Source organism: Ailuropoda melanoleuca, chromosome 4 (assembly GCF_002007445.2).
Source record: "Ailuropoda melanoleuca isolate Jingjing chromosome 4, ASM200744v2, whole genome shotgun sequence".
NCBI lineage: Eukaryota > Metazoa > Chordata > Mammalia > Carnivora > Ursidae > Ailuropoda > Ailuropoda melanoleuca.
The window spans coordinates 120,056,609-120,070,630 of record NC_048221.1 but is presented as its reverse complement, the minus strand read 5'-3'; the positions used below and the strand labels follow the sequence as shown (position 1 = coordinate 120,070,630).

At 53.2% G+C, this 14,022-nt stretch overlaps 1 protein-coding gene across 1 annotated transcript in view; it reads right to left on the bottom strand.

Moving 5' to 3' along the window:
* Positions 1-14,022, bottom strand: part of GALNT14 (polypeptide N-acetylgalactosaminyltransferase 14) — a 224,200-nt gene that overhangs the window by 51,540 nt on the left and 158,638 nt on the right. The window contains exon 3 of the mRNA XM_034657296.1: positions 1,129-1,227. Coding sequence (XP_034513187.1) covers positions 1,129-1,227 — 99 coding nt within the window. The remainder of the gene's footprint in view (positions 1-1,128; positions 1,228-14,022) is intronic.

The following is a 14,022-nucleotide window of genomic DNA, read 5'->3' as shown; positions in this document are numbered from 1 at the left end:
GGAGGTATGCAGGCACTTTATCCCAGGGCTGGCCCCAACACCACGGAGGCTGAACACCACCCGGAGCATGGCCTGGCCTATGGACGCTGCTGAGAGGAACTGAGGTCAGCAAGGGTTTGAACCCAGCTTCCCCACCGTTAGCTAAGCAACAGGAGCCTCGATTTAGCATCTCCTCAGCTGTAGAGCGGGGACAGCAGTGGCCTCCCACCTCCCCAGCTGAGAGTATGAGCCAAGGCATGTCTGCACACCAGGGGGCCTCATGACTGATGGTCGGCTTTGTCACCATCTGAGATGTCAATGATGCCGGAGACCTGAAACAGGAAGGCGGGTCAGGTGGTGTTGGGGGTAGGATGGGCAAGGAGGCCCCAGAGTTGCGGAAGGACGTGGCCTGGGGAAGGGGAGACGAAACAACCAGGGCCAGGTCCCCAGGGCCCCATCTGTGTGCCACGGGGAGTTCTGCTGGACCCTGGTGCTGGGACTTCTGCATGTCCCAGCTTCGTGCAGGCCATGAGCCGGACAAAGGAAGGATGCTGCTGTTAGAGCAAGAACGGGGCCCAGACTCGGAACTGCGGGTGGTGGAGAGGAGAAGCGGTGTCGGGGCTGGAACAGAAGGGAGATGGCTGGGAAAGGAAGTGTCAGCCACTGCCTTCAGGCTGCTCTGATTTGCACTGAGGCTCCTGGCCACGTGGGAGGCTGTGGAGAGGCGGGTGCTGGGAGAGGCAGCACTTGGCAGACCCAAGTTCTAATCCCAGCCTGATGCTGGGGTGGGGTATGTACTCAGTCTCGCGGAGCCGTAGCAACCCTGGCAGCTGTGGAAGTTAGAACTGTTCCAGAGGCAGCCTAGCACGATGGTTAAGGGCGTGAGCTCCAGGTCCTCTGTGGCTGCCGGTGACGGGCAAGCTGCTGACCACCTCGGGCCTCTGTCTCTCCCAGTATAAAACAGGGGACAAGCTGCCCTCACAGGGGTGCGAGGAGTGACAGAATGGAAGCGAGTCACACAGCGCTCTCACGGAGTCAGAGATACCTGATATTTTTAGCACAGGGCCAGTCCCCCCACTCCTGGTGACCAGACCCCTCTTTCCGAGGGCTGGGCCTAGGAGGGCTGACCGATGAGGAGGGCTGTCTCACCTGCGGATGGTTCTGAGCAGGGTGGAGCGGGCCTCGTTGTGGAAGGTGATGATGATGCTGGTGGGAGGGAGGTCCGTGCAGTACACCAGCAGGGTGCATCTGGGGAAGGAAAGGCAGGAGGACACATAAGATCTTGGGGGCGAAGCAGAGCTAAAGTGCTGGAACCAAGGGCACTGTGGCCGTCACCAGTATGGATGGAGGCCTGGTGCCTGGGGGGNTCACCAGTATGGACGGAGGCCTGGTGCCTGGGGGGACCGGCCCAGCTGCCCAGCACAGGTGAAGACTCCAGGGCAGGGCAGCACCCAGCATGACTGAAGCTCAATTCCCCACCTCCACAGAGGAACTTGGGCTTGGATCCAAATTCAGTCAGTGCACAGAACATAAACGTGGGGTTTCTTGCATGTCGAGTTAATACACAGAGGTTCCTGGCAGCCACACAACGCAACCCCCACGTCTTGGGCTCTGCTCCCCAGTCTGTGTTCATCCGGGTCGGCAGAAGCCTCACTGTGTCCTAGGCCAGCGGCTCCAGCCCACCCCACCGTGCTGACCTCTGACCTCCTGCCACACAGGCGGAAATCCGGCATGTTTAACCAGGCAGAGCCCTAAAACCCTGGCATAGACAATAAAACCCCATCTTGAAAAAGCATTCATTTCCATGTGTCCAGGATCATTTCGTATGACAATTACATCTGGGGTAATTTCAATTTAATACCTCGCTGCAAGGGAAAATTGTAGCCTGCAGCCCGAAAATTACTATAATAATGAAAATAAACCCGCCAAGTGATGCTGGTGCCACCAGGGACTATCTCTGGGTAAGTGCTTCCTCCTGTTTCCAGCTCTTTCAGGGGCTGTCCAATTACGGGGAGTGGTATTAAACGAGGAAGTAAATAACAGACATTTGGGGAGTGAAACAGTTCTTCTCTTCGTTTCCCAATTTCGTCCTCGGCTCAGGCCTTTGCATTTGGGGTCTGGAGATCCCAGGACGGACTTCCAGGGGACCATGAGCCCGGTGAAACTGTTTGCAAAGCAGTGTATGCAAATGTGTGGGCTGTTGTGGTTTGGTTTTGTTTTGTTTTTCTTTGGAAAGATGATTCATAGTTTTCACTAGATTCTCCAAGAAGTCTGTGGCTGAAAACACTTGATCTCAATCCTAGGCCAGTGAGCCTGATGTCCCTTTGGCCTCCTTGAGACCTGAACATGTTCGTCCAAAAGCAAACAATGAACAGGAGAATTTACACAGAAAAAGAGGGGCTCTGGTGCTCAGGGCCTGAGCAGAGCTGCGCTTGGGTCACCTGCCAAGAGCCAAGAATTAGGAAAGGAAGGCCCCAGGGGAAAGGAGAGTAGAAAGGTGAGTCATGACCTTCAGGCCTTCCCCATGGCCCCCCCCTCAGAGACAATGCCTCACCACATCATGTCAGAAAACCCTCCAGAATCCACTCCTCTTCTCTTGTCCCCATGGGCCTGGCTCCCAGAGTCCTCACTCCTCTCAGGGATTCCTGTGGCAGCCTCCTGACTGGTCTTCCTGCCTCCCCCCTCTGCCCCTGCCACTCACGTCCTGTCCACCACACGGTTCTACCCAGGCCTTCCTCTCGCCTGAAGCCCTCAGTGGCTCCTGAAGCAGAAAGTCCACACTCCCTATCACAGCCCTTGAGACCTCCCACAGTGGCAGCATTGTATGTTGCCAGAACTCTCTGGCCCTGCTCACACTAGGACTTCTGTGTGGAGCAGTGTCCTTCCTCCTTTCTCCACCTAATGAGCACCTACTCATCCTTCAAGACCCAGAGCAAATGCTCCCCCTGCTGTGAAGGCGTTCCGTACTCCCCCAGATAAGCAACGATCTGTCCTCTGTGCTCCCATAATTCTGTACACATCTCTCTTCTAGAATTTTTGGAGCTGGGACTGTCTCCTGCACTTGACTATGATTTCCTCTAGGGAAGGACCCTTGTCTATCTCCATGTCCCTAGAACAAGAACTCAGCATACTAGATGCCCATTCACGGGGAGAGGGAGAAAGAAATTTGGGAAATTCATTCCTAGCTCAGCTGACGACTTAAGAGTTGATGGTTTTCAAAGGCGTGGCAGCCAGCCTCCCTGAAGGCTTCCGGTAAATCTCACCTACTGGTCCTGATGCCTCGTGTAGTTCTGTCCCTCACTGAATCAGCGCTAGCTCCCACGACCAACGGAATATGATGGAAGTGACAGTGGGTGACTTCCAAGGCTAAACCGTAAGACTGTGGGCTCTGCCTTGGCCACCTGGAGGGAAGCCAGCAGCCAAGGAAATTCAAGCTGCCCTGCGGAGGGATGCCCACGTGTGGAAGTACCGAGGCCTCTTGCCCGCCGTCGCCACCACCCACTTGCCAGCCACAGGTATGAGCCGCTGTGGAAGTGAGCCCCCCAGCTTCCGCCAAACCTGCAGACGACAGAAGCCCCAGCAGCTCCATGCCGGACCTGCTCGGAACTCCTGACCCATGAAGACTAAGAAGATAAGCAACGATTCCGGTAGTTTTAAGCTACTAAGTTTTGGGGGTGACTTGTTAGGCATTTGTTAACTATTATAAAACGGGAAGGAAAATGCCTTGACACAGCCCCCAGGGAGAAGAGGCCTTGAACTTGCCTATCTTTATATACAGACCTGAGTTTAAATTGGGAGCAATGAGGAAGAAGGGCAGGTGGCTGGTTGAGATGGACTTGGGGGGAGCCCTCAGTTGCCGTGCTGCGGGGTCCACGAGGGCATGGAGGGGCTTGGAGAGACCCAGGCAGAGGGAGAGGCAGCAGCCAGCATGGGGAGCACCAAAGGAAGGAGGCGGGTGTCGGGAGCAGAGTGGTGCTCATCTGTCTTTTACAGGAAGGTAATAAAGCTGAGAGCTTAGCAGGACCTCCTTGTCTCTGTCAGAGAGAGGGGACAAAAAGAAAGACTGACCCGAGTGCCTCACAACACCACAACTGGCAGCGCTGTGCCAAGGGTCAGACGCTGGGCCTTGCCCTGGGGATGGCAAAGGGACCCCAAACCCTAGCTCTGGTGATGGAAGTTATTGAGGGCAAGTTCGTGTGGGAGGGTGAGAGTGGAAGCCGCTGCTCAGAGAGCTTCTGGGGACAGAGGCCATTCCTCCTGCCTTGGCCGGTGCAGCTGGGAGGCGGGCGTGTGAAATGTATGATGACNGCCTTGGCCACCTGGAGGGAAGCCAGCAGCCAAGGAAATTCAAGCTGCCCTGCGGAGGGATGCCCACGTGTGGAAGTACCGAGGCCTCTTGCCCGCCGTCGCCACCACCCACTTGCCAGCCACAGGTATGAGCCGCTGTGGAAGTGAGCCCCCCAGCTTCCACCAAACCTGCAGACGACAGAAGCCCCAGCAGCTCCATGCCGGACCTGCTCGGAACTCCTGACCCATGAAGACTAAGAAGATAAGCAACGATTCCGGTAGTTTTAAGCTACTAAGTTTTGGGGGTGACTTGTTAGGCATTTGTTAACTATTATAAAACGGGAAGGAAAATGCCTTGACACAGCCCCCAGGGAGAAGAGGCCTTGAACTTGCCTATCTTTATATACAGACCTGAGTTTAAATTGGGAGCAATGAGGAAGAAGGGCAGGTGGCTGGTTGAGATGGACTTGGGGGGAGCCCTCAGTTGCCGTGCTGCGGGGTCCACGAGGGCATGGAGGGGCTTGGAGAGACCCAGGCAGAGGGAGAGGCAGCAGCCAGCATGGGGAGCACCAAAGGAAGGAGGCGGGTGTCGGGAGCAGAGTGGTGCTCATCTGTCTTTTACAGGAAGGTAATAAAGCTGAGAGCTTAGCAGGACCTCCTTGTCTCTGTCAGAGAGAGGGGACAAAAAGAAAGACTGACCCGAGTGCCTCACAACACCACAACTGGCAGCGCTGTGCCAAGGGTCAGACGCTGGGCCTTGCCCTGGGGATGGCAAAGGGACCCCAAACCCTAGCTCTGGTGATGGAAGTTATTGAGGGCAAGTTCGTGTGGGAGGGTGAGAGTGGAAGCCGCTGCTCAGAGAGCTTCTGGGGACAGAGGCCATTCCTCCTGCCTTGGCCGGTGCAGCTGGGAGGCGGGCGTGTGAAATGTATGATGACCCAGCAGCACGCACACACACGGGGCTCGCAGAGCAAAGAGGCAGGCTCATGTCCACCTGGGGTGCTGAAGTCTTCACGGGTGAGGAAGTGCTAGATGGGCTAGCGACGGACGGAGAGAAACAGGGTACAGCGTCCCAGTCCCGGTAGGGTTCTGGACCCGCAGGCTGAGTGCCGCATTGAGACTGTTCATAGACTATTCGCCTGGGGGTCGTACCCCACTGACCGGATGTGGGACTACAGGCCAACCACCTCCTCTCCTATCTGTTGTCCGCTCATCTGTAGGATAGGGCTTCGGCTCTCCTGCTGAAGGTTCCCGTGCATAGTAATCGGAAGCTCTGATTGCAGCTGACACCAAGTAAAAATGATTTGACAGAACGCCACAGAGACCATTCTGCAGCTTGGGCTCAACTTTGTGGCTGGACATTGAGTTGACTTTTCTGAGCCTCAGTTTCTCTGTCTGGAAAGTGGAGACAACAATATTTAACTTGCAGATTTTTCCCCTAGATTATTGCTGTTGTTAGGTAATAGTCCATGCTTGATAAAACTGTCAGGACCGTTATCTTCAACAGCAAGTTCAAATGTGCAGACTACTCCCCCCATTGGGCGGTTCTGTCTTGTCTGACAGAGGGCGAGGGGCCCTGAGAGGTGAGGGGGGAGGGGGAAAGAGCAAAGAACCCAGCAACAGTTTTAGAGAAACGAAGCCGGGTTATGATGTCGGTTTGAATCCTGAATCTGTCGAAAACTGGCTGTGTGCCCTTGGGCACATCATTTGCCCTCTCGGAGCCTCGATGTGTCACCTGTTGAGTGCAGATAGATACCTCCCTTGCAGGCTTGTTGTGAAGACCACAGACTACAGGCAAAGCACCAGGTGCTTAACAGCTGCTAACTAAATGGCAGCTTGAATTATTATTAGCACGGCTCTAGGGGCTGAACCAGCTCCGTGCAGTGTTCTGCCCNAAGAGGCAGGCTCATGTCCACCTGGGGTGCTGAAGTCTTCACGGGTGAGGAGGTGCTAGATGGGCTAGCGACGGACGGAGAGAAATGGGGTACAGCGTCCCAGTCCCGGTAGGGTTCTGGACCCGCAGGCTGAGTGCCGCATTGAGACTGTTCATAGACTATTCGCCTGGGGGTCGTACCCCACTGACCGGATGTGGGACTACAGGCCAACCACCTCCTCTCCTATCTGTTGTCCGCTCATCTGTAGGATAGGGCTTCGGCTCTCCTGCTGAAGGTTCCCGTGCATAGTAATCGGAAGCTCTGATTGCAGCTGACACCAAGTAAAAATGATTTGACAGAACGCCACAGAGACCATTCTGCAGCTTGGGCTCAACTTTGTGGCTGGACATTGAGTTGACTTTTCTGAGCCTCAGTTTCTCTGTCTGGAAAGTGGAGACAACAATATTTAACTTGCAGATTTTTCCCCTAGATTATTGCTGTTGTTAGGTAATAGTCCATGCTTGATAAAGCTGTCAGGACCGTTATCTTCAACAGCAAGTTCAAATGTGCAGACTACTCCCCCCATTGGGCGGTTCTGTCTTGTCTGACAGAGGGCGAGGGGCCCTGAGAGGTGAGGGGGGAGGGGGAAAGAGCAAAGAACCCAGCAACAGTTTTAGAGAAACGAAGCCGGGTTATGATGTCGGTTTGAATCCTGAATCTGTCGAAAACTGGCTGTGTGCCCTTGGGCACATCATTTGCCCTCTCAGAGCCTCGATGTGTCACCTGTTGAGTGCAGATAGATAACTCCCTTGCAGGCTTGTTGTGAAGACCACAGACTACAGGCAAAGCACCAGGTGCTTAACAGCTGCCAACTAAATGGCAGCTTGAATTATTATTAGCACGGCTCTAGGGGCTGAACCAGCTCCGTGCAGTGTTCTGCCCTTATGGACTAGAACCATGAACTCATGATTCCAAAAAGGAAGGGGCCTTGGAGATGACCCAGTTCAGCCTCCGAGACTGGGCAGACCTTGGTGGCGGGACAGGCATTGGCAGGAGCCTGGGCGGTCATGCTCTTGGACCTCACTCCCTTCCACCCTCCTGCAGGAGAAAGGTCAGGGGGCTTCTCTCTGGGCAGGGCAGGAATCCCCGAAGAGCTCCAGTGTGCACAGGCCCAGGGAGGGCGGGCTGCAGGGCACTGCCTCACACCTCAATGGCCTGGGCAGCTTGGCTCTTGGGACTTCACGGATTCTTCCTTCTGCCCCTGGTCACAGTGCGTCAGCTGTCTCATCAGACCCTCGCAACAGCTTCTGAGAACCTCCACTCCCCAGAAGAGCAGGCCCGGGGCTCAGAATCTCGCTCAGAGTCACACACCTGAGGAGTGACTCAGGTGAGCTGCACCCAGGTCCTGGGACTTCTAACTGCCACCTGTCCCCAGCATCCCGCAGCCCTGCTTGGGGATAAGCAGTCGGCACTGGCAGCAACCAGGCTGAGAGGCAGAGAAAAATCCTTCAAACTGGACGCCACGAGGAGAGTCGGCTCAGATGGTGGGCTCTCTGGGAGAAGACTCTAGAAGATTAATCAAATGGCAAGATCTATTAGGGACACCGAGGGGATGTTGAAAGCTTCCAATGCTGAGATCTGGCGCCCGCAGACAGACGGGAAAGCATGTTTGTAATTTATTATTCAGGGGTTTTACTGGAGAGAAGAGCAAGTGAGCAGGAAAGATCAGAGTGGGGGGAGGGCCAGGAGGAAGGGCGGACCACACGGTGTGTGGAGACTGACGCCAGCCTGCCCACCGGGGCTGCTGTCCTGATGGCCCCAAGCACCTCCTGAATAACATCTGCTCCGCTGAGCTCATCCCCCACATGCAGTATTTTCTGTTTTGTGCTTCTCTTTTTTCTTTCTGCAAAATTCAGCTGAGGCTCTTGATTTCCCCAAGTTCAGGTGCATCTCAAAGTGTTTCCTGAACCATCAACTTCTTGAGTGTTGAGCGCCACTTACAGCCAAGGCTGCCTCCACAGAGGGTCTGAGATGCTAGCCCCAGGGCACATGCAGGAGCTTCCTCTTCGGTCTCTTTCCGTCTCTCCAGCACCAATCCCTGCTCCCCTACCCACCCCCGCCCCGCCCCTGTATGCCAGCAGGTGCCATCGCGGGTATGTCAGAAACATACTAAGTGATGATCGCCATCAGTTCCCACAGAAACGTAAAGTACACATGCTTTTTTTTTTTTTTTAAGATTTTATGTATTTATTTGAGAGAGAGAGAGCGACCCAGAGAAAGAGAGAGTATAAGGCGGGGTGGGCAGGGGGAGAGGGAGAAGAAGAATCCTCCCCTGAGCTCAGAGCCTGACGCAGGATCCCTGGATCACACCCTGAACCAAAGGCAGACGCTTAACTGACTGAGCCGCCCAGGCGCCCCGTGCACAGGCCTCTTACTTTGTTGCACAAGCTCGTGAGACTGAGAGCTGCCTCTAAGCGGTGTTAAGATGTCATCATCATCCCCATTTTATCAGTGGGCAACAGAGGTGCCCGAGGGTCCCAAGGGTGCCTGCTGAGGCCGGCGCCCAGGTCCTCTGACTCCTGGACATACATCTTCCTCCTACAGCGTGCCACCCTTACGGAAGAAAAGACGTGGTCATAAATTACAAACATGTGGGGTTTAACTCTGGAATGTCAAAACAGGAGGGAGTGATGGAGACAAAGGAACCCGGAGGCAGAGGACAGCGTAATTATTATCACCAAAATGTTGATGGAGAGGAAGGCCACTGGTCTCCCCCCGCAATTAACAACGGCACCAAGTATGAGAAGACAGACTCCTGAAGGGGGGGCTCTGGCATCCCAGAGGGGAGACTGAGGGCAGCTAAAGAAAGCGGAAAGGTCACACAAAAATGTGGCAGAATGTAATGGAGATCACACAGGCCTGGGGTGGGACACTCGGGTGTGTCATCACTTGGGAGCTTGGCAGTGACTTCACTTCCCTAAGCCTTGGCTCCTGGTCTACAGTGATGAAAATATCCATCTCGTAATGTTCTTTAACTACTACTTTCGGGGGCACCTGGCTGGCTCGGTCCGTGAAGCGTCTAACTCTTGGTTTCAACTCAGGATGTGATCTCAGGGTAGGGAGATCAGCGTGGAGTCTGCTTGGAATTCTGTGTCTCCCTCTGCCCCCCACTACCCACCCTCCCAGTGTGCGTGCACACGCTCTCCCTCCAGTGCCGGGCGCTGTGCGGAGCACCTTGCATATTTAATGCTCGCTGTAACCTTATGAGGGGCCACTGCTTGACGGACTCACTCAGGAGGAGACTGAGGCACCGGGAGGTGAAGCAACTTGCTACAGCCAGTGTAGGGATTTGAACCCAGGCCTGCCAGACGTCCTTGTCACCATGCCACCACCTCTCCACGCCAGCACTGTTACAAGCACTAGGGTATCCAAAAGCCTTCAGCTGCTGCTCAGGTCCCTTCTGTGTCCTGTGCCCTGTGGACCCATGCGCCCCACTCAAGTCACCAACCCAAGAAGCAGTTTCTACTGAGCTCAGGAATCCAGCCGTTGCAGCGACATGCCCAGGGAGGGGGGCAGGGGAAAGGCTGTCACTCCTGGGCAGTTAGAGGAGGACAGGGAAAGGGCCAGCTGAGCTACCTTGGGGGATACCGACAGGGGCTCCCACTTCCTGCCTAGACAGAGCCAGCGGAGGTGTGATTTCAATGAGGCCCGAGGAGGGGAATTTGTGAATACCTGTTCTTAAACAGAGAGCTAATGCCCATCCCTCTGACTCCTACAGTCCTGAACACTTGGCAGAGGGCAGACTCAGACAGAGAAAGTGAATAGGCTGTCTTCTCTGTGTGTTCCATTTCCCGGAACTCTATGGCCACAAGGGCCAAAAGAAGCACAGGCATACAGTGGGAGTGGGACCGGTTTCCTGGGAGAGTCCTGTCTGTAAACGAGGGAGAGACAATCTGTGGATTCCCAGGTGCAGGGGTATGGGGGCACATTCTCTGTCCCTCCCACACTTTTGTCTCGTCTCACCATGTCATGGCTCCAGCCCTGATGAGGCCTCAAGGAGACCAGCATCTCTTCCCCTCACTCCCCAATGACACCAGTGCCCACCCCAAAGCTGATGTGTGTGCAGAAGGATGACGGGGGCAAAGCTCAAGGCCCAGGGACCTTTCCAGAATCAGTTGCCTTGGGACAGGGACAGCGAACATGCCGGCAGCGTGGAGAATCACAGGTTTTGTATTTAGAGCTGAGAACATCTAATACATTCCCGGATCAGTTCTCTGTACAGAAACCTGCTCCCAGCCAAGTGGAGAAGGAAGATGGCCAAAAGGTATAAAATGCCAAACCTGTGCCTGGCCTCTAGGTCCAAACTCAAGTCTTTAGAAGAGAAGGATGCAAGCAGTATGAAAAGTATGACAACTGGAGAATCAGAAATTCCTTTTAATCTCATTTCACGGGCAACGCAGATACACTGTAAGGCATGACATTTTTATTTCATGTCAATTTCACTGGGATTTCACATGCAGATTAATTTGTTCATTCACATAAACATATAGTGCTCCTAGGTCTTGCCTCAACATCTGTCCTCATTTAGGATTACGGAAATCCTGCATCTCATACAAGATACTTAAAGCAACAGTGAGATCTGTTACTCCATTATGCTGCGACGTTTTAATTGCTGAACGCGTTATTAAATTCCTTTATTCTGAGAAGCGGGTTCGTGGGCCAGGGCAGGGGAGTGAGCTGCCTCGAAGCCTGGTCGGGTACTGTGGTGGGCAGCAGAGGGCCTCCAACCCCCAAGTCCTTGTGTTATCCCCTCCCATGCAGTGTGAGTTGACCCTGGTGAGTGGATTCTCAGGAACAGAATACAGCTAAAGTGATGGGATGCTACTTCTCTGATTAGGTTAGGAAAGACTGGGACACCCATCCTTTTGGCTTGCACTCTGGTGAAGCAAGCTGCCACACTGGGGAGCCCCACATGGCTAGGAACTGAGGCATGGCCTCAGGTCAACAGCTCGTGAGGACCGGAATCCTGCCCACAACCACATAAGGGAGCTGGGATGAGGGTCCAGCCCAGTTTTGCTCTGAGATGCCGGCAGCTCCAGCTGGCCCGTGGATGACTGCCTGGGAGAGCCTGTAGTCAGGACCCACCTGAGTCATGCCTGAATGCCTGACCCACAGAAACGGAGATGATAAACGTCCTGTTAAGCCACTAAGTTGCGGGTAATTTGTTACGAAGCAATAGATAAAGAATACAGGCACCCTCGGCTACCTGAAGAAACAAGGTCAGCAGCGTTTCTCACTTCCCCGGGGTCCATGGTAAATCCTCTTGGGCAGTTGGTAGCTATCCCCACAAGGTGCTCCCAGAGCCCCCACAGGACCCTCTGGTGGCCTCCGTTCCCCTAGATGATGCTAGGTACGGATGCCCGGGGCACCTACACACACAGAAATTCTCCAGTAGTACCTTTGGGGTTGTTCCAATCTTTCTAGATTGGAACTCTCTCAGGGGTTCTTAATATGAACCATACAGTACATAGAAGACCGTCTGGCTCTTCGCTCACGTCTCCCATGGATGGTACACAGTAGTACCCTTCCACACGGGTAAAGGAGAAGGTAATTCATTTCACCACAGTGGATGTCCAGGGGCTTTAAGCTTTAATTCTCCTGCAGAAAGGCTGATCCAGATGGTATCATGGACACCCCTCCATGAACACAGGGACATTTAACAGAGGACTTATCCCAGGGTGAGCCTACTTAGGCCAACAAATGCCTTCCCTTGGCCTTCCCAACTACCACCATATTCCTGGTTGACTCTGTCAGTACAGCTCAGAGCCTGCAGTTCACTTCTTCCTCCCCCAAGTATTCTCCTGCATTTCTCAGCCACCTACTTCCAGGGGCCTCAGATTTCTAAGAAAACCTACATCTTGACTATTCTAGGGCACTTCCACCATCAGATTCATTGGAGCCCGCAGATCAGAATAGTGTTCCCAAAAAACAGCTCTGCAAGCCCATTTTCCTGGCAATGTAAGAATGCCCCACAGGGGTCCTTGCTGACAAATCGGGAAGCTAACTGGGGAAGGAGGGAACTATGATCTAAGAGGCCATGACATCGGGGCACCTGGGTGGCTCTTGGTTTTGGCTCAGGTCATAATTGTGAGGTTGTGGGATCAAGCCCTACATAGCACTCTGCACTCAGCATGGAGTCGGCTTCGGATTCTCTCTCCCTCTCCCTCCCTCTGCCCCTGCCCTCACTCTCTAAATAAATAAATAAATAGGAGGAACAGGGTAAAGTTTGCTTCCCCTTCTTTCTTCTCAATTTTTCTCATCCTTAAATTAGCCTTTCTCTTGTCCTCCCACCCTGCTTTATTTTTTCATCCTGATCCCACGATTGCTCTCAACTCCGTGGACCTGTGTCCCCGAGCTAGAAGCTGCTGACGATTGACCCCTTGCTCCCCTCCCTCACCATGTGGAATGCACACCCCTCCCTCACCATGTGGAATGCACACACTGGCTACAGAGTCTTTACACGAATAAGAACCGAGCAAAGGTCTTTACACGGTCACCTCCTTCTGGAGTGATTTGGAGAAGTCACGTCACCTTCCCGAGCCTCTGGGTTCTCGTCCGTTAGCCAGGCATGCATGGTGGTGACACCCACATCACAGGATGCAGTGAGGGTCAGATGGGAAAATAGCCAGACAATTCACAAAGCCTAGCACATCTTCAGTGATCAATAAATGTTATCTATTTTCATAATCACGATCATCACGCTGAGAACTAGGTCTTTTTTAAATTTCCTTTCCTAAAATGTTCTTCCATTCCTCTCCTGCTATCCCTCCTGAACCATCTCATCTCACCCGGATGGACACAGTGTCTGTGTCTGTCTCATCTCCGGAGGCCCCAGCACCAAGCACAGGGCCCGGTGCCTCATGGGACATCAGTAAACCCCTGTTTCATTGAACTGAATATTCTAACCTTAGCTCTTCAGCTGCTTTGGGTTATTCGGGGCTTTCCAGGATACAGCCAGAGGAATAGCCAAACATGGCTTTCCCGATTTGGAAGAATCCATAACAGACTGAAAACACGCTGTGGAAATTCAAATCGTACATCACCTTCTCCTATAAATTTCAGTAACCATTTCTGTTTAGTTTGTTTTGAGGATTTGATGCATTTAAAGTTTAAATGTGGGAAAGTTATGCCTTTTCCCCTTGTTTTATTTCCCAGCACTATGACCAATGAGGCAAAGAATCCAAACTCATTAAGTTTCACACATAAAGAATTGAAATGTATACAGTGCTCACAGAGACTGCAGGCTGGATGATGAAGCTCTCTTCTTAGGCCTTGAACATGTTGACACACACCATATTTTTCATTCACAGAATGTGGTATGAGCACTGTCTCGCACCACGTAACATTAATATTATTTTTATGACTGCACAATGCAGTGACACATTGCTGAGCTGCTGAGAAATTTAAAGAATAAAAAAGATTTAGACACTGAAAGAACCTTGAATCATTGAATTTGGAGAGGGAGAGGAGAAGGTTGGAGTATGTCTGGGAGCTGATTACACAGCTTCCATCAACATACTTATTTCTTAAATGGCTTCGACCCTTGGATTTAGTGCCTGTGGGTGTGGCTCAGCTCAGCTTGGTTAGAATTTAGCGGATCAGGACTTGCATTCATTCAGCGAAAGACCCAAGCCAACCATCTATCAGCACGGAGATGACCACTGAGTTTGTGGAAGGGAAGGAAATCGCTGGGGGAAGGAGACTGGTGATTGTGACGTCCACACTCTAGCTGCCCCTTCCTGCCCCCGTCCTAGACATCACTAATCAATCGTGGCACTCTCGCCCTTTGAGCCCGGATGCAACCTCAGGTTCCTGCTCCACG